This window comes from Pteropus alecto, unplaced genomic scaffold, assembly GCF_000325575.1.
Source record: "Pteropus alecto unplaced genomic scaffold, ASM32557v1 scaffold45, whole genome shotgun sequence".
NCBI classification, from domain to species: Eukaryota; Metazoa; Chordata; class Mammalia; order Chiroptera; family Pteropodidae; genus Pteropus; species Pteropus alecto.
Genome location: NW_006442491.1, coordinates 10,726,353 through 10,750,164, shown reverse-complemented (window position 1 = coordinate 10,750,164; position 23,812 = coordinate 10,726,353). Strand labels below are relative to the sequence as shown.

At 41.0% G+C, this 23,812-nt stretch overlaps 1 protein-coding gene across 1 annotated transcript in view; it reads left to right on the top strand.

The window, feature by feature from the left end:
- Window positions 1–16,432, top strand: part of SLX4IP (SLX4 interacting protein) — a 171,646-nt gene extending 155,214 nt beyond the window's left edge. Inside the window, exons 7-8 of the mRNA XM_015597034.2 lie at window positions 12,507–12,610; window positions 13,975–16,432. Of these exons, the coding sequence (XP_015452520.1) occupies window positions 12,507–12,610; window positions 13,975–14,695 (825 nt within the window). The 3' untranslated portion in view covers window positions 14,696–16,432. The remainder of the gene's footprint in view (window positions 1–12,506; window positions 12,611–13,974) is intronic.
- The last annotated feature ends 7,380 nt before the right edge of the window (window positions 16,433–23,812 follow it).

The following is a 23,812-nucleotide window of genomic DNA, read 5'->3' as shown; positions in this document are numbered from 1 at the left end:
TTCCCTCAAGGAACTTACGGTCTGGCAGATCAAGGATACTCACGGCTTCCCAGTGACTTAAAAATGTAATTCAAATAGAGCCTCCTTTTTTCTTAAAGATGTATCCATTCTGCACTTTCATGGTTCATTTGGATCCTCACTACCATTCAGGAACAAAATCCAAAATTCTAAGTTACTTTCTTTTAAACCTAAGGCGTAACAATCTGTGATTCTTTTGGAAACTAAAAAAATGAGACTTAGTACTAGTGCTGCCTGTAAGTGGATATATACATTAAGATGTTTGGGTTCTCAGCCTCACCCTCGCATGCGTTGTGACCAAGCTGTGGAAGTAGCCATCAGGATTCTGCAGACATGCCCCAGCCATGCAGCACTAGGCCCTCGCTGTTAGCATCACGTCTGTGGGATTACTGGCACGTCCTGACAAGAGACTAAATATTTAAGCACTAAATTAAACACTTCTCTTGAGTCAAACTACTGTTTAACGTTAAAGAATTCTCCTTCCAGTTTATGAGTATAAAACTGAAAATGAGTCTAAAGAAGCAATAAACTACCCTAGCAGGGGTTATTTTTAGCGTGGCTGTCGTATTTCTCAGCTGTGTGTAATTGAACCTCTTTGGACCTTAGCCCTCCTCTCAGTCAAAGGCGAGGATATCAAATTATCTCAAAAATCCTTCCTCACATTGAATTCTGATCAGAGGAAGCAGATGAAAATGTAACTAAATAAAAACCATAAAATAATTTTGTGCAAAAGAGAACTTATAGATTTAAAAACTGTGATTAAAAAAAAATTCAGGATAGAATTGTATTTTATCTTAGGAAAGATAAGTAGAAATTATAACATTTTAGTCTTTGAGGTTTTAGAATAGAAGAAATAAACTACTTAACAATTTGACTATGCAGTAACTTCTGTACCCTAATAATAGAATTATTTAACTTTCATAAGGGAACTTTTGCATAAGTATAAATCCGATCATTCAAGAAAAGAACTTTTTATATTAACAAAATTAGTGAATGATTTTTCCAGTTTTTTCATGATGTATCATAGACTTTTACAGAATTCATCCTTTTCATCTTGCTGTATTTCCTAAATAATAGTGGTTATTTGCATGGAAGCCATAAAAAGAGATTTCTTGTAGCCCTAGAAAAATTTCCTTGAGTAGAAAGAGGTCATTTCCATATATCACACTTCCTGCAGTATTCTGAACTTAGTTTTTTTACTTAATAACTGCTTATCAAAATCATATGCGTTCATTGTACAAAAAAGTTTAGAATTCAAATAAATACAAAGAAAGTAAAAAATTCCCACAACTCCCAATGCAAAGATAGCCTCTGTTAATAATCTAGTCTGTACCCCTCCATACTTCATTCTTGATAACTGAGGTCGGTGTGTATTTAACTTAACTAGGACCTCATTGATTTTTGAATTCTGTGTTTGTGTTGGGTTTCTTATTGGCATTTTTGTATTTCACAAACTCCTTACTATATAAAAATGTCTTACATAGTAAAGAAAGTAACTTTTAGTGAGTTTATCATTTACAGTTTTCAATTTTCCTTTGTATGACATTGCCGTGCGGTAGGTATCTATGTCCTCAGTTTTGTTTTCCATAATGATTTCTGCCTTAAATGACTTAGTTATATTTTTCAAAATTTGATAAATATTTACTAATATTTTCTTCTGATATTTTTATGAAATTTAGTTTGCAGCGTGAGGTCCTTTTTATTCCATATATTGACCAATATTGTGCTAATAATAGTTTTTAGGTTCAAGGGATTAAACGTGCTCAGTCTGCCTGTATTAATGGGGCATCACTGTCGGGGCACACATGACAAGGAGACTTCTCTAGAGACGAGGCTCTAATTTTGCCTCTGTAGCAGGGCAAACTGATGCCCACCATCTTGCCTGCTGCCTCTCTGTCTCTGTGCTAACTACTCTTCCCTTTTTGCAGTCAGCTGTGGTCAGTGCTCAGTGTCAGAACACATGGTCAGTAAGTAAGCAACAGATTAGGGCCACACCCTCAAAGGCCAATGTATGGGCTGTTTTCCTTGGGTATGGATGGGAACTATAGTATCTACCACATGCCCTTATGTGGACTTGCAGGTGGGTGACCTAATGAAAATGCTAGTGGCAAGATAAAATTGTTCTTGGATGGTTTGATTTATCTACAGTGGTTTTTCTAGACTATGACAGAGACGATAAGAAAAAATTTTTCTGATAAAATCACTTTTTTAAAGATTAACTATCCTTTGCTTATATGTTACAGTAACCGAAGGTTTTCTTCTCCTTTCTTGATAATAAAATTCTCCTAAATGATTAGCCAGCAGTATTTCTAAATGATATGGTTCATGTCTTCCCCTCCAGCCCTGTGAAGGAACCTGCCCTTTGCTGAGTTAGAATAGGACAGGATGTGTAAGTTAGAATAGGTGTGTCTGGGCCCGCTAATCCTTTGTGCTTTTCTCACCATAAAGCATCTTTACTTATGCAGAGACTTACAGTCTCCCTTTGATGACCACTTAGATGATGGATTCATTTAGGAAAACCATGGCAGAGAATAAAACAAGTAGAAAAGGGATCAGACTTCAAATTAAAAAACCTGCTTTGACCACTGCCTGTCCCTTCACTCACTCGAGGACCGTAGACAAGTCATTTGGCTTCTCAGAGCATCAGCCCCCTGACTTGTTAAGCAGAGATAAAAGTGACTCCTGGTGTATAAGCCTTCTCAAGTTTTCCTAAGAAGCAAGTGAGATAATGAATATTAAAATGTTTTGTAAACTGTAACGTGTTTATACAATATTAATTATTATCATCACCATTTCCATTACCCTGGAAGAGGAGTTAATTTAAATGCCGTTAATGCCAAATTAGCAGATCGCTATTCATCTTACCCTCCTTGCTAGAAATGAGAAAAATACCTGATCATATCCATCTGTACATAATATTTTCCCAAGAGGCTCAGCACCTTCATTTTTAATTTGTCTCCACTTGCCAGCCCAGATTCATTTTGTAGTTATAAAAACTAAAGTACCGAAATGTTAGGTAATGAACCCTCATTTAGCCAGCAATTCAGTAATAGAAAAAGGGACACAATAAGAGCCTCAACTTGTGACCTTCAGTGGGGGCTCTGTTAACCAGCATCCAGAGGAGAAGAAAAATCTGCAGAGACCATGGAGCTAAAATTCCTTTCATTTCCAGTAGCTGCCTGTAGACTCACACTGAGATATGGCTTTGGTGGGTGACCCACCAAAGGTACCTTCTCTAAGGTACCTAGAAGTTTAGAGACAGCAGACTCCTCAGGCCCAAATTCCTAAAAGCGCACGCGGTTGTCAAAACACCCTCAGTGAAAACAGAGTTCGACATGCAACTGGATTATGTTGGAAAGTTTGTTAGTAAACAGATGGTTTAAAATTCAGTACTTATTTTCCCAAAGAAACAGTCTCATCGATGCAATAAGATTCCTAGACCAGTCTACAGAAGCTGTTTCCATCATAACATTGGAGTTTTGGAAAGAAGGGGTCTGTGTTCAAGGGAAATTGGAAGAGCTATTTCTTCTGCATCCCTGGGCAGATGGCTAAGTCTAAATACAATTTTGAAATAAGACAGACATCTGTGATGTCTTCTCTCTGGCTCTGATGCCTCTTTCCCATTGGGGATCAGGGCCACAATGGGCCCTCTTCTGGCCAGCCCTACTACGTCTGTGGCTGGACTACATACTTATCCACCTCTGTCCGCTCCCATCCTGACCAGGCCCATATGCTGAGCCATAGTAGGTGTTAGGGAAATGATTATCACCCTGACTGAAGAGCTGGCAACCTTCCTGTGGGTGTTGGCATTTTTCAACCACAGCCTTCATGGAGGAAGTTGTTTTTGAATAAGGAGACCCCCAAAGGTAGGCTATAGCACTCTGCCTAGGTAATTCCTATAAAGTTTTTCTCTATTTTTCAGAGATATTTTTCTTCTACTTTTAAACCTGGTATTATTAACCTATGATTCATGAATTCTATGAAATTGAAAAAAAAGTTATATATATTTTTATGTGTTTCTAGTCAAATAGCTTTCGTTCAGTTCTCAGAGTGGCAAGTGAGCTTCCCCATCTTTAAGAAGAGCTGGACCCAAACCTACAAATTTTTTAAAACATCCATATTTTGTCACTCTTGTATGACACCAGAGACCCCACTAAGAGGCCTAAGGTTGTTCAGGATTTATTTTTAGGTTCTTGAGGGTAGGTGAACATAAACTGGAAAATCCCTGTGAAATGTGTACTTCTTACAAAATAACTTCCTTGATTTTTTTCACTAACTTTATTTTCAGGTTAAAATTCTTTGCAACTATTTATTTGTACTTCCCTAGATCTACACAAGACAGTTTCGTAGTCATCAATCCAGAAGAAAAGAAAACTTTTAACACATAATTAAAGAAAAAACACTGGCGTGTCCGATAACCCGAGCAGCAGCACCCTCAGCAAGGCTGCAGTCTCTGCTTTTTCTTGGAGACCCATCCTTCAGGAGAAGGCAGAGAAATGGAGTGATCCAAAGAGGGACTCGGCCAGACAAACCAAGCGAAGTGAAAGACTTGCCTCTCACTGTGGGAAGTGAGCCAGTGACTTAGCCTCATAGGGCATCAGTTTCCTCCTCTTTGAGATGGGGAAGGTCATGTCTGTCTCATGGGTATCTCATGAAGACTCGTTTACTGGTGCTAGTTTCTATACCAAGTGCTTTGTCTGTGTTGTCTCAGTATAAATCATTAACATCTTTAGAGAAAACAACTTCAGGCCACAGTGGAATTCATAGGATACTACTTTTCATTTACTTATTTTTGCTTCAGTTCCTTTGAATCAATATACGTATATATTTCTGTACTTTTTAAAATTGTTCATTACTACTCTATCCCACCTGTTTTACCCTTTCCAGTTCCTTAACTTATTAATCATCAAGTAATTTAAGAAAATATTAGAAGTGAAATTTGGGAGAGGGAGACCTCTTCCTCATTTTAAGATCTATGGCTTCTGCATGGTCATGTTGCATTGTGGTCCAAATTGTGGTCACTGCCATATTGTTCTACTTGGGCTGCTTTTCTGTAAGTAACTCAACCAGGTCACATTTCAGAATACTGATGCCCCTGAAAATCATTAGGCATCACACTAACCTTCAAGAATAACTTTCTCTTTACCTTATTATAAAATCATAAAGAATTGAAAGTAGTTCTAGCTCTACATTTTAATATTATTGTTGGCCCCCAAATGAGACCATAATATATGACTTTTGCTCAGCTCTTATTGTTTGCATAAGACCTTTATTGTTTGCAGAGGGCTGTCGTATACAATAACTCATTCACTGTAACAAACCTGAGAAGAGATTGTATCAGTCTTGAACCTTTTAGTTTTCAAGAGACAGGAAGGCCAACTCAAAATGGCTTAGCGAAAAAAAAAAAAAAAAAAAGGAAAGTTGTTGGCTCATGTGCCTGAAAAGTCCAGGATTCAGGTATGGCTTGATCAGAGGCACAAAGAATGTCATCAAGACCATCTTTTGGTTCTGCCTTTTACTATATTGGCTTCATTCTCAGTTTATAAGTGGTTGTTCCCAGCATACCAGGTCCATGGGAAAAGAGAGCAGGTTTCTTCCCAGGCCACCTGTAGCTCATGCTTCTCTTTGAGGCTCATGAATTCTGTACTCTGATTGGCCTGGACTGGGTCACAGGCCCACTTCTCGAGTCAAGCATGGAGACAGGCCTCTCGAAAAGCATGGACATTAGGTGGATAGTGGGGACATGATTCCCCAGAAGAAAGTCTGACTGTTATTTCCAGAAAATGAGTGAGCGTCCACTCCCAAGACATTACTACCATCCCTTTTTTATAGGTAAAAGGACTGATGTTTAGAGAGGATAAGTGGCTTGTCCAGATCTCACCAGGAGGTAGTGACCGGGAGGGAGTTAGACCCAAGGACCCAAAGATGACTCAGCATCCTGTACGCTTTCTATAACTCCATCTCTCCCTAACCATGGTGTCAACTGACCCACCGGGTACAGTGGAGAGAACACTGCTCAGAGAGCCAGGCCCTCTCAACTCAGTTCTGCCCCTAGCTAACTGTGGGGGCTTAGACACTTAGTTTCTTCGGTCTCATCCTTCTCATTCTGTCAAATAGGGACCATACCTGTCTGCCAAATACTCATTAAGACTCTGATGAGATGTGGGGGAAAGGACTTTAATCCTATAAGTTCTCTCCAAATGCAAGGTGTCTTTTGCCTTCTTACAAACCTCATGTGGTTTGTGTAGGCATGAGGGATTTTTTCTTTTTATAATAATATCAAAAAACACGCTTGGTGCTTTCCAGTTTCCAAAGTGTGGTTCATACACCTTGCTGCGTTTTAATTTCTCGAACTATCCTGAAAAGTAGATGAGAAGCCAACCATTGGGGTGTTGAGAAACTGGTTCTGACGCAAGGAACCAAGGAACGCCAGACCTTTTCCTCCGTGCCCCTCGCCTCTGCACACCACCTCTCAGCCCCCGAGTGTTAACCCAGTTTGATCACTCTGTGTATGTCATGCTCAGCAGAGGAGATCATGAGAAAGTCAAAAACAGTAACGTTTAGAATGTGACCTAAGACTATATTCAAATATTCTACCATGAATTACCTACTTTTAAAATATTCTGGTTGGGTTATTATTTTTATTTGAGAATGAACAAAACAGAATTAGAAGAAACTCATGTACCTAACCATGAGAAAATAGATCCAGCTATCAGAAGATAAGGACAGAGAATACCACAGTCATTACTATATTAAGTACTACTGTGAGAAATATCTTACTAGCATTAAAGAGCTTTTATGCCCCTCTTCTCCCAGTCTTGCCTTCATATCAGGCAGGATGTTTTGCAGTCCTGGAAACAAGAATTTGGTGCGATAGCTCCTGTCACACCCCTCCAGCCATGGTTGTGAGGAGTGAGCTGTGGTTATGGTACATACACAGGGCTCTGGACGTGACCATCAGCCTGATATCATGGCCCCTCTCAATTCTAACTTAGACTAATAATGATGTCTCAGTGCCTGCAGCCAGGCGGCTGAAAGCAGGCAGCAGTATTTTCCCAGCAGACACCATGTTTGTCAGGCGAGTAGTGCCATTTGCCATCCATGCTGTTAGTCATGCTGAATCAGGTCCCTGGAGTGTGGTAAGAACAATATCACCTGCCTCAAAGTGACATTGGTGAGTACATGAAACAGTGCCTGACACCCAGTCAGAGATTGGTACATGGTGGCTGATCACATCTGTCCAAATATGCCTGTTCCAGAGTTATCACTGACTCACCCTCTATTAACTACTTCACTCAATCCAGCTACCACCCCACTTCTCTGTTCCCCCTTACTGCAGACTCTTCAGAAGTGTTATCTAGACCTGTGGTGGCCAACACTGTAGCCGCTGGCCACATTTGGCTATGGAGCATTCAGAATGTGGTGAGGCAGAAATGATATGAAATACACACCAGATTTCAAATATGTAGTATAAAAATATAAAATATCTCCATATTTTTACATTGATCACATATTGTAATGATAACATTTAATATATTGGGTTAAATAATATATATCATTGAAATTTAATTTCACCGGTTTCCTTTTACTTTTTTAACAGGTCAGTATAAAATTTAAAGTTATATGCATGACTCATGATATATTTCTACTGGAGAGTTCTAGTCTCTATGTTCTTGAACCCATCCCTGGTAGGCTTGGGTCCCAGCACTTCACCAGAAACACCTTTTGTTGATCACTTTTCACTTCTAACCAGTCAGCAGCATTTGACACAGTTGTCACTTTCAGTGAAGCACTTTCTTCTCTTGCCTCTAGGGCTGTCATGTTATCTTGATTTTTCTCTTCTTTCCCTGATGGTTTCTTCATGGTCTCCTTTCCTGAATCCTCCTCATTCTCAACTTCTTTTTTCTCATCCAAACTCGTTCCCTAGAGGAGCTCATCCTGAGGGATACCTTTAAATGCCATCTCTGTGGACTTCCCAGCTTTGTGTCTGCAGCCCAGACCTCTCTCTTCCTATAACTTATATCTTAACTGCCTGCTCAGTGTCTCCATTTGGATATCTAGGAGGTAAGTTTGCATACCTAAAATTGGTATCTTGGTTCCACTTTCCCAAGCTTGCCCCTCTCCCTGTACTTCCTGTATTGGTAAAGGATAACTTCCTTCATCCAGTTATTTAAACCATAAATCTTGGAGTTATCCTTGACTTCTCTCTCCCTCTCACCTCTTATAGTCAGTCTATCAGCACATCCTTTTGAGTCCCCCTTCAAATTATATTTCCAATCTAACCACTTATCCTCCTACCATCTTCTCCAAGGCCCATTGTCTCTGAGTTGTCTATTGCAGTAACCTCGTCACTGGTCTCCCTGCTTCCACCTTGTCCCTCTGCTATACCCAAAGTGATTCTTTTCTAATGTCAAGTCACTTTTCTTCCTGGAAACTTCCAAAGGCCCATCATTCTCCTTAGAATAAAATGTGCCACCCTTATAAAAGCCGTGCATGATTTGCCCCCACACACCAATACACACACAGACTTCTTACCTGTTCAACAACCTCTTCCTGAATTGCTTTCCTGTTCCTCCCCCCTTACAACACACACTGTACTCAGAGCCTCAGTGTTTTCACTTCTTCCTACCTGAAATGCTTTTCCTCATATGCTCACGTGGCTTGTTCTCCACTCAGGTCTCTGAGTAAAACCACCTTGTTATCTAACCACAGCCTTTCCTGACCACCATATATGTAAAACAACCCCCATGACCTTTTAGAGGTTTATTTTTCCTTGTAACGTTATTGACACTTGACACATTATATGTTTATTTGTTTCTTGTCTTCCTCGTTGGGATAGAGTCTTCATGAGAGCAAGGATGATTTCTGTGGGTTCACATCCTTTTCCACAAGATTCTTGAATAATGCCTGGCAAAGAGTTTAGTGTTGCCTGATCGATTCTGCTGGACTGTGCTCAGTTGTCATTTCCATGCTACTTTAGGGTAGAAGTTCCTTAACTCTGCTGGGTATCACAATCACTGGAGTGCTTACCTAAGATGTGCATGCCCTGACCCCACCGCCCAGAGATCAAATCATAGTAGGTCCTGGGGGAGAATCCAGAATATTTTTGAACAAGCCCCCCCCCCGCCCCCCGCAAGTGATTTTGATGCCTGGGGTGACCATAACACACTTTGCAAACGCTGCCTCAGTGTACCATGTTTATGTTTCTCTGTTCTGTTGAGCTGTTGTTTCATGTATGTCCGCAGTTCTTGAATCATCGGGGAACCTAAATCGAGATCTGGCCCCACCTCAGATCTTGTGAATCAGAACTTCAGGGATGGGTCCTGAGAATCTATATTTTGAAAAGCTCCCTCGATATATCTGATACAGCCCATCTTCCCACTAGCCTTTGGGAGCCCCAGCTGTATTTTACAGACTCCTCAAGGAGATTATAAACTCAAGAGCAGATGCTTTTTTTATGTCTTTTTAGGCCAACTTCTCTCCACATCCCTCATTAATCCAAGAGTGTTCTGTTCAAAAATAGCACTCATTAAGGCACTGTGAAGTGAACACTTTGATTTATCAACAATTTCAACTTGCCTTTGTAACTTGAATATCAACCAGTATTTCTTTTTTTCCTTTGGTGGTAAGTAAAGTTTTAGTATTTGCAGATTTGAAAAATACATGATATAAAATATATACTAAAGTTAGTAATAATTGTTTTACATGAATTGATGTTTTCATTGCAAGAGGCTTAGAAAATAGTCATGTATATGCAAGACATCAGAGCACATTTAATGAACCAGTATACTTTCAACCAGTATTTTAGTCCAGCTCATTCTCTGATTAGAGGCAGGAAACCAGTCTTAGTTGCCCAGCTCATTCTGGCCAGGGATCTCTTTGCAGTTCTTTCTGTCCAAGAATTTAAAATGTGTTTCCCAAGTCAGACCAGACAGCATTGAGGTAATGTCATCCATCGTACTCAAGCTCTTACCTGCTCAACCTCCCTCTTGGACCCTTACTGGGGCATGTGCTATGGCCATTCTCGACTTCAGCATGGCTCCCTGGTCCCCAGAGCATCCCCAGGGATGGGGACCCGGCTGGTCACTTGTCTGGGAGCCTGCCCGGGCTGCTCAGGCTCCCTAGATTAGACTCCTTCTGGGGCTGGTGGCCTTGCCCTACTTCTGTTTTCTCCTGGAACTCTATCTATCTAGACACTCTTTACAGGTGGAAAGTTGTAAAACTAAAATCCTCAAAGAATTGCCAAAAATAAAAATAAATAGAGTTCCCATGGGGGACTAACTCTGGATTTCAGATGGCCAACTGGTAGCCTTTCTAATGGTGTTGGATTTATCTGTATTCTTTGCAGAAGATGTCAAGGCAGTATTTAAAAAGGGGTAGTGTTGTCCATGTACAACCAAGAAGCACTTGAAATCTCAGCAGACACTATACATTATCTGCATCTAAGAGTTTTACCTCTATATAAGCCATGGATTGTATTTTGATGCCTGATGTGAAAAAGTAATCAGGACAACTCCCTTGGGAAATCCTGTTCCCAGGTGATAGCTGCTTCCTCTGGAATACTTGTTGGAGGCGGGGGCGAGGGGCGGGGCACTTGGGCTGGGATTTAGCAGCAAAGGGGAATGAATTGACCCTAGAAATGTAAGAAGGAGAGATTTCTAATAAGATCTGACAGTTCAAGGGTTGAAGGAGTCTAATCTCTTTTTTTTTTCTGCCCACCCAGTCTTTATACAAATGTAAATATGCCTCCTTCAACAAATTGCCAAATGTGGTTTTAATTTGTAAGCAGGAGACTCTGCTTGGCCTTTTTTTCTTTTTTCTTTTTCTTTTTCTTTCTTTCTTTCTTTCTTTCTTTCTTTCTTTCTTTCTTTCTTTCTTTCTTTCTTTCTTTCTTTCTTTCTTTCTTTCTTGCTTGCTTTCTCTCTCTCTTTCTTTCTTTCTTTCTTTCTCTCCCACCCCCCTCTCTCTCTTTCAAGACAAAGCCATGGGGTTTACACTTTTTGAACTGGACATTTCCTTCTGTCACTATGTCACTTTTTCTGTTGTCCTTTTTCTTCCAAGGATATTTTCCCCCATTGTTTGTTGTCACAGGAATTTGGGATGACAGTCAATTGTCCTGTTTCTTAAAGAAGTTTTTGAAGTTCCCATAGGAAATACATAATGCTCTTTAAACTAAGTTTAAAAATAAATAAATAAGGGCAGTGATTGAATCCAGTATGAGATTCGAAGTGTCACTGTCACGGCATCCTACTTTCTGTGGTCTCCGCAGTATCCATTGTTGTTATTTATGACCCTGACTGCCTTCCATTGTGGACTTCTTCCAGCCTTGGGGAATTTACATCATTCCTCATAGCAAAAGGCTTTCTGGTTCCCACAGAGTTGTTCAAAGCCTGACTCATGCTCCTTATGTTAATTGTTCAGCTCTGAAAATACAGCACTTATAGGGTGTGGTTGTGAGGGGGAAATCTACTGTACTTATAGGGCATGTTTAGAAGTGTTTCACACATAAATCTCAATCTCTCTCAATCTCTTTCATTTAACTTTTAAAGTGTAGCTCTTTTGGGTCAACTAGTAAGTCTTGTGGCAGGGAGGAGCATCAAAATGCAGTATAATCCAATGAAACCTGTAATATTCTGTTCGCTGACTTTTAAAACTGACATAGGTCATAACCGGATATGACTTTGAGTGACATTGGTCCAGGTCTGAACCCATAGGCAGGGTTAGTGAGAGCTACAGGCTAGTGGGGGAGGGCAGTGGTCAGACAAAGCTCATACATCGGCCTGTGGGACAAGGAAGCATCATACCGATGGCTGCCATCTACCAGGCTCCCTGGGGCTGTTGTTAATTCTAATGTAAGTCTAAGGATAGGTAGCCTTAGACCTATGATCTCTGAATTATATAAAATCATAGTAATGCTATTATTTAAGGGGGAAAAAAGTCCCAGTTTTTTAGCAACCAAGAGTCACAAGCTCAGTTTTCAAGGTACCAGTATTAAAAGACTTCACTCTCAGTGCAGTCTTGAGTATTGCAAAGACCACATTCTGTATTTTTGTAACCAGAGAAAACGTGGGCAATTCTTGGGATAGCCAGGATAGAGACCACCGCAGGACAAGGTCTCTCTGGAAGATCAAAGCTCGCAAACATGCTGCTGCCTGGCACTGTAATTCTGGGTTTTGTCACAGTTGAGGCCTGAGAAATATCAGACATTGGCCACGGGTTCCCAGATGGTTCGGAATCAACATTCTTTCCATCACAGCCTCGTATGTTTGTGGCGTATGTTAATGTATGAAGTGTGTGGGCTGAGAGTTCAAAAGAAGTGACAGTTTATCAGAAGTTCTAGATTGAAAAAAATTAAAATAGTCTAATACTAAGCAGTTGCATCTAGTCCTCACAAAAATTAATGTGTTCACTGGGGCATCTAGAGTATAACTGTTTTTTCTCATGTTCAGCTAATAGATTTCTTGTTGAATCTTTGTTATCTTTTGGAGGAGACAGAAAGACCTCTCCATGGAGCGTCTGATTATTTTGCTGAGTGTGCGGAGAGTCCACTTCCTCCCAGTGCAAAGCTCAAGAGAAATGCTTTCAAAGAAATGTAGGTCCAATGTGTTTCCTTTTTCTCAGTTCTGTCTATATATGTGGCTACATCATGTGAAGTCTAGAATTCAGCAAGAACGCACGGGATTTAATCACAAAGCCCCCTCTGGCACTGAGCCTGCCCTAAGTCACACACTTGCTCTTCCACCTTCTTGACTGTTCTCTTGCTTTCTGGACAACAGAAATCAAGCCCTTGCTTCACAGGTGTGTTGCAAAGAGTAATTAATTACAAGCGCTTTGAAGATGAAAAGCACCTGTCAGTGGTATGTTTCATACAACTTTCAAAGTGACTAGACAGATCTAAAAAAAATACATTTCTTTCCTAAGATACTTGTTTCGACCCTAACATAATTACGATAATCCTTGTGCCCCTGATAGCAACGGTGAAAATGTGAATATATATATATTTCTTTCCAGACTAAATATTTCAGCTTCATCGTTTTGAGTTTGGTGGTTTAAGAAATGTCTTGCCATTCTCAAGCCTGAAAATATATGTTGAAGTCAAAGTCTCTAGTCTCTAAATTTTCTCCGTGTAGATTTTATCCTGTCCTTCAATGTGAATTTTACCATCAGAGTGAAGTTTGCATTGACTGTTGTATGTGCTGTAAAAAAGATGTGCACATGCGTGCACGTACAATATATCAAATGTACATTCACACTCTCTTGTGTTTGCCATGATTCTTTCTTTCCTCACTCTCTGGAATTTTTTCTTTCATACTCTCTGGAATTTCTTCCAGAACATTTCAAGTTATATTAACTGAATCCCAATTCTTATGGTAATGAGCAAGCCTGACACCAGCTAAATGGTGTTTATATTTGAGTAATACCTTGAAATGGCCTGAGAGAAATTCTGGAAGATACTTTACTTACAAATGAAAATCATGTGTGTGTGTGTGTGTGTGTGTGTGTGTATGCATGTACAAGCATGTTCTTGTACACAAACACACATAGAAACGTAAACACAGCCTCTGCTTTGGATGTATTCGAGCAGGTACTTCTGGGGGGGGGGAATCAATATATCAAATGTAGACAATACTGACTCTTAACATCTGAAATAAATATGTCTGCCTAAGATAAAATATGAATTCTAAACTCCATTGATAACCCAGTGATCAATAAACAGTATATCTTGGTGTGTCCTAATGTATTGGGAAACATGAAGGCTATTGCTTGATCCAGTCTGCATTTAAAAATCCACATACGATTGTGGATTTTTCTAGATTTGCCAGGAAAATAGGGAAAAGGGAGAGTAGCGTGCACCTTCTTTTTTCAGGTGTAGGAAATGTGGTAAGGGGAATTTGGAGGAAACTATGCCATGACAGCTTAACGAAACAAAAAAAAATCTTTTTTTGTTTGTTTTAGTGTGAAAAGAGCTGAAACAAAAAGCAGCATCTTGAGCAAATCACAGAGCAGCAGAAACATTGTGAGAACATGTAGTGACTCAGTGATTGCAGAGAATGCAGTGAGAAGGGGTGGTACGCAGGCTTCATCCAGTCCCCCATCAGAGTCCATGGGACAAGCAAAGGATTACATAAAGGCAGCTGGGAGCCACTGGGGGCTAACTGTTCAAAAGCTGGAAAATGTTCATCAGACCCAGCCAGAAGACACTAGCAGCCAGCAAAAACCTCATCCTGGGGAGTGGTTAGACACAGGGCTTCTAAGCAGGAGCCCTGTCTGGAGCTGTGAGTCAGCATCACCAGGTCCAAAACAAAGTCCACGAGGGGCCAGAACACAGCAGAAGCGCAGGAACTGCGGCTCTGTGGAAGACTTCGACCACCACAAGAGAGTGCCTCTTGGAATTGATCGATTAGTCCCGAGAGAAATATTAGTAGAAAAAAGCAAAGCTGTCAGGGTTTTACCAACTTTAGAGCTGTCAGATCCGGGGTTACTTTTGAAACAAGATTTGGCAAAAACTGTGTCTAATGAAGAGTTGCATGTTTTGGAAAAACTCTCCTCCAGACATCTTATGAAAAATAAGCCAGGGCAGGCAGAGCAAACCGGCTCAGCCACAAACACTGAAAGATTAGCTCCAATTCAGGGCAGCCCAACCAAGAAAAGGAAGAAGTACGAAAGAGGCCACTAACTTACTAAAGAGGATTGCAAAGTTGTGGTTGAGTATATAGTGGCCAAACCTGTGAAAAATGAGAAGTGTGTATAGATGCTGTGATTTCAAAGGAATTAGAATGATTATTTTAAATAGAAAATATATATCCGTGTTAGGGTTAGCTTTCAAAGCGGTCAACTCCAGGAGCCTATATGCTTATCCTAACAACATTGCTACTTTCTCATCATACTTTATAATTGTCTTCAGAAAATTGTTTTAATGATAAACATCCAATCACATTATCAGGGATAGCACCGTTCATGAAGAACTATAAGAAGAAACCGACCATGTGCCTCCTTGTACAGACCATGCGTTGGGCAACACAAAGACAGTGCCACAGTTCAGTTCTAGGGGTATGATTTATCCCGCCCCTCAGTCTGACGAGGGCAGCAGTAAAGGAACAGGCCAGCGGTTCTCAGCATCTAGTCCTACACCGACATCATTGTTTGAAAATGTGTTAAAAATGCCTATCTTGGGCCTCACACTAGATCTACTGAATGAGAAACTGGGTGATTCTAAAACATGCTCAAGTTCAAGAACTACCATCGAATTGGAGACTCCTTGGTGTTTATTTCCTCCGGCCTGGCTACCCGTGACCTCCAGTTCATCAGCTTGGGCCCTCATGTGGACACGTGCATCTTTCTGCCCCCTCAAACTTGTAAAGCACCTGGGTTTAGTGTATGAGTCACTCTGTTCTCAGGTTCTTAAGGGTGACAGCCATAGCACCCAGTGAACTGTTACGTACCCTATGAATTGCAAGACGTTTGCATATAGTTTGGCCCAGCATTAGGGGAAGACATGGGAGACGCTTGTTCTTGTTTGTAGTTCCTGTCCTTGTCCTCACCTTTAAGATTTTGGTTAGGTTCAAGACTGACCAGAACCCAAGGGGAGCTCAGTGGCTGGAGTTTCCAGTTTCCCATTTGGAAGTCTTCACAGGCAGTTAAAGTTTCAAAACAGGAGCCTAGTTTTACAATATCACCCACTAATGTCTCTAGTGGGCTTGCTGAAATGTTATGTAGTGAATCATCGCAATGACTTATTTTGGATAGACACCTACTGAGGACTTTCTTAACTCAATTTCATTCTAAAATAAGGAAGAAACCATCTTCAAAGGCAGCCCATCAAATATATCTTTTTTTCTGCTCAACACTGGGTGGTCCTTTGAAGTAGCGCCTCCCTAGTAACAAGGAAAATCAAATATATTCCCAAAAGTGTTGGAGTTAGCAGAAAAAATAATCCAGAAAAAGCCCAACGAAATAACAGAATATGGAAACAGTGTAAGTTTATGCTTAAGACTAATTAGTGGTTTGTCCCAGCTCATTCTGTCTTTCCCCGTGTCTTCTCTCCCCATTTGTGTTGTAGGGTAAGACTCATTAAGAAGCAACCATATTTCGTGGCATCATTTTAGGTCATGAAATTCAGTCTTGGTCACCACACCTGGCCATGGATATAGATGCTTTTCCTTTGATGATCCAAACCTTGCCTGGAAGCCTGACCCTTCTTGTGGTCCCAGCCTGACCACCCTTAACAGGAACATGGCTCTGCTCACTGGTATCTTTTCCTCTTCCCTCCCAGCTTTTTTCTTGCTCCCAGCTGATTCCAGTCAAAGGATTCTACAGGATAAGAGGGAGCCCAACAGAATGCAAAACGCAGTGGAGCAGATCCTTTTCATCCAGTATGGGTGGACTGTACAGAATAGAAACCTAAGGAAATGGTATGACATCGAGTTCCATGGCTCATCGTGGGCTCCTCAGTGATCCATGTTTTAGATGTGCTCTTCATGAAGACAGGACCACAGTGTGCCACTGAATTCTTAAACAAAAACAATTATTGGAACAGTTTAAACAGAGGAGGCACAAATAATATAAGCTGAGAAACAAAAAGCTCCCCGGAAGAATAAATAAACAATAAAGAGTAAATAATAAGCTCCCAGGCTAGAATAAAAAAGACAGCTATTCCAGAACAATCACTGCTGCCTGCCGCAGAACTAGGAGATGTTTGAACTGGAGGCACTAGAAAAAGTTTTTATTGAGAAGTTTTTATTTCATTAGCTAACCTGGGCCAATGGTTAAAGCCTGTTCGTGTCCTTTTAATGATGTAAGAAAAGTCTTAGCTTTAGAGTCCAGTGTATTTGTGGAAATAACAATTACTGTGATCTAAGAGGGAAAATAGTACCACTGGTTACGGATTGATACAGCCTCACAGCCATCATGGACACTGGATTTTAACAGGATTAACGGACAAAAGAGCTCTTTGCTTCCGTGCACTATGGCATTTGTTTGAGGAATTTTGCCTTTAAGCATTTTCCTTCCACGTGTCTGAAACACCCCTGGATCTCTTGTTACTTGAGTGGTTGTGTGATTCTTTGGATATTTGGAAGTGCAAAGGGGAAAATGGCCACTAGGACTTTTTGTTGCTTATTAGGTGGGAAATGAAGAGTTCTCTACTGTGGGAGTGGCATGTGTTTTGATATTTTTAATAATCTTAGTAAATTCAGCATCTGAAAACCTGAGATGCTATCTGTTCTTGGTTGAAAAGAATAAGTTCTTCAATCACTTACTTAAAACCCCAAATTAAATGCATACTCAAGTCCTTGTAACTCTGATGCTTGGAAGAAATGTGGACCCTGTTTGATTAATGTTATAACTTTAAACACCCTAACTTTCTCAGTGTCGTGGCTTCTAAGTTATCTTGATGTGCTTGCAAACAACTTTTTGAGAGGTTGGTGTTGGGTTTTGCTTTGTTAGATTATTTTATGTCTGTAAGAAATGTCTGACAACAGTCAGTGTGATTTTTCTTACACATTTTTCTTTTCTTTGCCACTGGAGGTTAATTGTCATCCAGATATGCATATAAATTGCTAAACACAAAGGAGCAAAGTTTAGGGAGAGGAGTAAGTGCTGCAGCTTTTTTGTTCACTCATTTTAATATGAAAGAAGTAGGAAAATGTATTTCATTTTTATAAAAAGCAACCTTCACAAAAACCCTCTATTTTGCGTTATGGAGAATGTAACTTGTCTGTGAATGGGATATCTTGGGGACAACAATGGAATCACAGTTAATTGTTTGCTTTTGATGTCCTGTTTGGATTTTAGCATAAATTGTTGTGCATATCAGTGGCCTTTGATTTCAGAAAGAGCCTGGTGAGGGCAGAGCACTTAGAGAAGGAAACTTCTGTGCCCAAGAGAGTGGCTGGGATCACAGTGTTGCCTCTTCTCAGTTTCCTTGAGTTCCTTCTTGGCAGGCCCCACTGTAATGTTTCTACCAAATTCTAGTGAGTGGCCTTCCTTTTGAGGTAACAAATGGCTTTCCTAAGAGCCAAAAGTTCTCTATTCAGCGTGCTATGACTTGAATATGGAAGTCATTTTCAGTTCCCTTTTTTTCTCTTCTGAGGAAATGTCCATGCTTGGTTTATTAAGACAAACCAAGAGAGCTCATTCCTTGTTACTGAAACATTAATGAATTGAAACACGTTGGAGCAAGTAAAAAATCAAAATTAAGCTGATTCTGTTAAATGGTTTAAAGCCTTCCTTAGTACAAAATAAATTAAGCATTGTAAAATGAAGTTAATTCAGCTAATTACTCAAGACAGGAGTCTAACCTTACATATGATTGGTATGAGAATTTAATGATATAATTAGATTCTCAGAAGTCTGCAGAACTCCCTCTAATTTGGTTTCTTTCTTTATTTAGCCAGACAAGGAACAAATAATATATGTCACTGTATAGCATAACAGGGGACTTGAGTAGTGAAATTATTGCCTTTAATTGTCGAGAACTACTCAGAACTAGGCTTCAAATTACATTCAAATAAGTTTTATTATGCAGCATATCATCATGTGTTACCTTATAATTGTCATTATAGTTACTTAACAAAAATCATAATTCTTTAATTAAACAAAACCCAATAAAACCACACATTCAACCCCAAAGCATCTGATCAGGCAACTATAGGTGTGGGTTTGACAGATCCCTAGAATAACTTACTTCTATCAAGTTAAAAAGCCAAACACTACAGTAATCACCAGGAGAGCTCCTTTTCCAGTTGGCCTTGTCCTCTCATTTGTTTAAATTATTTAAATAGTTGTGCATGCCTAGGGGATGAAAATAGTATATAGTGGAAGTGAACCTGTTTTATGAATAAAAAGTAAAACTTTTAAAAATTAGCGTGTATCACTTTTCTTCAAAACAAGTGAATTAACCCTAAGGAATATACATCTATTTTTCCGAACATGCTATTTAAAATTATATTCTATTTGTTAAGAGACTTTTTCTCCTTGAAGCAATTCTGAGGGTTTGAATACTGAGTTAAAATATTCAAAGAAGCTCTGCATTTGAATCATTGGTCCTAAAGATTTAGGTTTGAAAAACCCTGTGTGGGACGTTATGATTAAATTGGCCTGTAAAGTTTTGGGGTGGTCTTTACTATGCAGTTATGTTCCCACTTCTGCTCCCAATTGTGAGCTAAGATAGACCCCTCTTGTGAGGGGTTAAAGAATGCGACCTTGACTCCTTTCCAGAGAATCTTAACGTTTCCCAAGTGGATTCATTTCCATTTTCTAAGCAGATCTAGTCCTTATTCAGCACTGACTGTAATCCTGTGCTGAATCTTTCTCTACACCACCGTTCATGACAGAATCCCAAGCCTGTCTAGTTGCTTATAAATGTATTTTCCCTCAGGTCCTGTACATAATTTTTCAGAAGCATTTCAATGTCAGGTTGGAATAATACATTTGAGTAACTGCGTGAAATGCCGAGAACCAACTACTGCAATTGATGAAGCAAAACCCATTTCTTCTTCATGTTTTGGTCAGGGCGGCGTGCCATATGGCCTAGCCCATAGGAAAGATGCCCCGGACCTGGACTGGGGATCTGGAGACTAAACGATGGCATGGCGCTGCACGCAGCAAGCCCTGCGTCCAGGCAGCTGCTTGTGTGTTTTGGGACAAGCCACTTAGGTCCCAGGCCTCAATTTCTTCATTTGTCAAATAAAATTATCTCTAATATTTTAAGTGCCATCCTTGGCCCTGTAGAATCTTGAGGTAAACAGATCACTCCAATGTGTTAATTTCTCCACCTGTTTGAAAACCGGTTTTGGATACTGGCCACACATTGGAATTACCTGGGTAGCTTCTAGTTAAATCAGAATCCTTGAGATATGGACTGAGTGTTGACAGTTTGAAAAGATCCTCAAATAATGATTCTTGTGAGAAGCCATAGTTGGAAACTATTGTTTAAAAACATAGGGTATGTGTGTTTAAATGCTAGATGTTAAAAGAGGCAGGGTCTGCCAAGAACTGAGGATCCTTTAAGAGAGGGGCTTTCTGAAAATCAGAAGTGTACCTGCTTTACAAATGGAAAAGGCTTTGGTGATAAGGTGTCAATAAGCATACATTTTAATTATACAAAGAGACGTGTTTTGTGTTCTCCTTAAGGCCCGACAGTAATGCTGCTTTAGACCCGGCACAGCTTCGTCTTTGGCAGCCCTGAGAAGTTGTTACCCTCGTACAGAAGATGAGTTTTTAAAGCACCTAAATAATTGTCTGGGGTTTGCCTTTGATCCATGATCATTAATATCATTAATAAGCTCTCGAAAAGTGCATGAGAATCTCAAGTTCACATTTGGCAGAGCAGTAGAAGAGTGAATGCTTTTAAAATAGTTTGGCTCAGAAAGCACATCTGAAATAACCCTGTGGGAAAATCAGGAGAATTTCTCATCCTCCAAAGGATTACCTAGGATGAGATGCTGACCTTGTATTTTAAGTTCGGTTACATTTCTTAAAACCTCATTCATTACCCAGCCTGATTTATTTTAGTGGGTGAAGCAGGCTGTGGGAGGGGATTCTAGTATAGTTTCATGTTTGCCTTTTGTTTTCTCCACGGTTCCCAAAAGACCATAACGTATATATTTTTTTAAAAAAAAAAAAAAAAAAAAAAAAAAAAAAAAAAAAAAAAAAAAAAAAAAAAAAAAACAGAAAAAACACAGCTTTTTCACGAGATTTACAACAGCTTTTCTCTCAGAAATTAAAGCTGAAGAATTCTCTCTTCTTTGGGCTTCTAAGGCGACCAAGCCCCAGAAGGCCGAGTGCTCACAGGGCGAGCAGAGTGCTGACCTCTGCCGGGGGAGAGGTCAGTTCAGCACACAAGACTCAAAAGGGAGGAAGAAAAAGCAATTCCTCAGCGGGGAGTTTGACTTGCTTTAGGGCAGAAGAGCTTTTATAAATAAGTTCCCAGTCTCCCACGGCCTCTCGCCGGCTCTTCTGTTACTGGTCCTGTCTCAAAAAAAAAACACACACACACACACACACACACACGCACACGCACACACACACACGTGGGGATACACGCAAGCAGACACACACAAACACAGACTCACTAACAGATACACATAACTCTTAATTCCACTCACTCCCTCACAACCCTCTCCCCACCTGCCCCTGAAACTGCAGACCCTTCTGTGGAGGAGGCAGGTGATGGATTGACGGGGAATTTTTCTAGGCCCAGTGGCTCTTAAGGCCTTTTTGATTCCTCCTCAACATGCTCAGCTGGTGAGAAGAATGCAGAGGGCTGGTTCCCAAACCCACTGTGGGTGCCTGGGGGGATTAATACCAGCCATCCATTCCCTTTGTCAGAGGGAGAAGGTGGAACAGTAAATTAAAGCGACCTCCAGCCTTGATGTGGCAGGTTGGGCTGGGCATTTGGGATGTGTCCCAGTAGGAGGAGCCTGGAAGGACTTTCTCATAACGATGCTAGAGTGAATCGGGGCCTGTGAAAGAGCAGTGCTGCTTCGACGTGGGTATTTCCTTTAAAATGCGTCCATGTGCCTTCTGCTGAGCTCGGTGGCCATCTAGAGCAGAGTGGAGACTACATGGGCAGAGCCTGGGGCACCTGCCAAAGTTTGCACCCTCAAGTAACTCTCCAGTGAAAAGTGCCTGATCAATCTGAAAGCACCTCTGGGAGGAAGAGATGCGGGGGGATCTGCTGTTGGGGTTTTTATTTTGATGCTAATAAGAATCTCTGGACCTCACCTAAAATCTCCATATAAGGCTCAAAAACAAGCAGGTCGTTCATTCGTCTGTGAATTGTCAATATCGAGTTAGCTTTGCCTTTTCTTTTAGAAACAGTATTTCTCGGTACTGGGTTATCAAATCGCTTGTTCTGGCTCCTGGTTGTAGAAAGGAATTTGGCTATTGTTCCACATGTTTCTAAGGCCTAATTCCGGGTCCTGGTAGTATTTTAGAAAAGCTCGCTGAACTTGATAGAAAGCCTAACTTTCTGCCACCTATGTATGTCCACTTAGGCTCGCTGGCCACCATAAGAAGGCAAACTTAGGAGAGAGGAGATGGTGGGAGAGAAAGTGGGGCTTGACATTTAGCCCTGTCTTGGTCCAAAGGAAGTGGCCACTGTGCAGTGGGGACATCCAGGGAGGGAACTCCTTTATGGGGAAGGGCTGCTAGGGGTTGGAGCGGGGATTACTAAGTATCTCTGAGATGTCCAATCCCTTGAAAACCTCATCAAGAAAACAAGAGTTAAACATCACATTTCATAAGGAGAAAAAGCTGGCCCAAGTCTCTCTCTGTGTCCTGGAGTCCTCCAAGGCCAGGCGCCTGAGCTTACCTTAGTTGCCCTAATTTTATAAAACTATTGGGCGGGGGGCGGCAGGGGGGAGGATATGGAAAAAAGAACTATATTGTATTATTATTTAGAGGCTTTAGAAGGCTATCTACACTCACAGACCACGCAATGTTGTAGAATTTAATTGAGCACCAAGTTCATGCTTGTCTTGAATGAGCCCTTCTGCTGCACAGGTAGGAAGCACTGAATAGATGTGGGAAAAAGCTGACGATTCGTGTAGTCAAAATCAAGTACAGCACCTACACATAGGCTGATATGAATCGCTTTAGAAGAGGCCTGTGTTAGTTTGCTGTTGCTGCGTAACAAATTACCATCAATTTAGCAGCTTAAAACAACAGAAATTGATTATCGAACAGTTACTGACACCTTTTAGCTGGGTCCTCTGCTTGGGTCTCACAAGGCTGGGATCAAGGTATCAGCCAGCTGTATCCTCAACTGGAGGCTCGACTAGTGAAAGATCTACTTCCAGCTCCCTCAGGTTGTTGGCAGAATTCAGTTCCGGGTTGTGAGACTTTGGGCCCTGTTGTCTGGCTGCTGGTTGACCAGGGAGTTCGCTCAGTTTCCAGAGGCTGTTCTCAGGTCTCTGCCCTGTGGCCCCTTCATACTAGTAATGGAGAAACCTCCCTTGTGCTGAAACTCTTTCATGTTTTGAATCTCTTTGACTTTTCCTTCTGTGGCCAGCCAGAAAAAACTCTCTGCTTTTAAAGAGCTCCTTGATTAGGGCAGCTCCACTTGAATTATTTCTATATTTTAAGACTCATGTGGGACTTCAATTACGTTGACAGAATCCCTTCACAGCAGCACCTGGATCCCTGTTTTGATGAAATAACCAGGGGCCAAAAATCTTTGGGGGTCACCTTGGGATTCCATCTAGCATCAGACCCAGCAGCCCTTAGCACTTCTCTGACAGGGGCCCAGTTTAATGGTGAGAACGGACACTGTCACTGAAATCTGACTGGATTCCTTCATCTTTCAATGGGCTCTGTATCGTATTAGAGAATGCTTGAAGCAATACTGAGCGCAGCGTACTATCTTCTTCCTGCAGCCCTTATCATGATCACCAACAGTGTCACACGTTTACTATCACCATCTCACAGATGAGGAAACCGAGACACAAAGAAGTACAGAAATTTTCTCAAGTTAGTGAAGTGGCAAAGCCCACAATCCAGGTCTGTCTGACTCCAAAGCCCAGAAACTCTGCTGGTGGGCCACACTTGTGTGAGCCCGATGCTGCACAGGCAGAAACTACCAGCACCAGGAACCGGGAAGGAAGGGCTGTGAGTGGAATCGAGGAAGTCTGGCTCCAGAGTGCGTGCCCTTGACCACTGGGCACACAGGGCCTGGCGACCCGCCGGGCCTGTGTGGAGACAGAATGCCCTGGAGGAAATGTTCAGGACCTCTTCTGCTGAGTGTTGGACTGAGAACTCACAGGAAACACAGAAATAACAGGACTGTGAAATG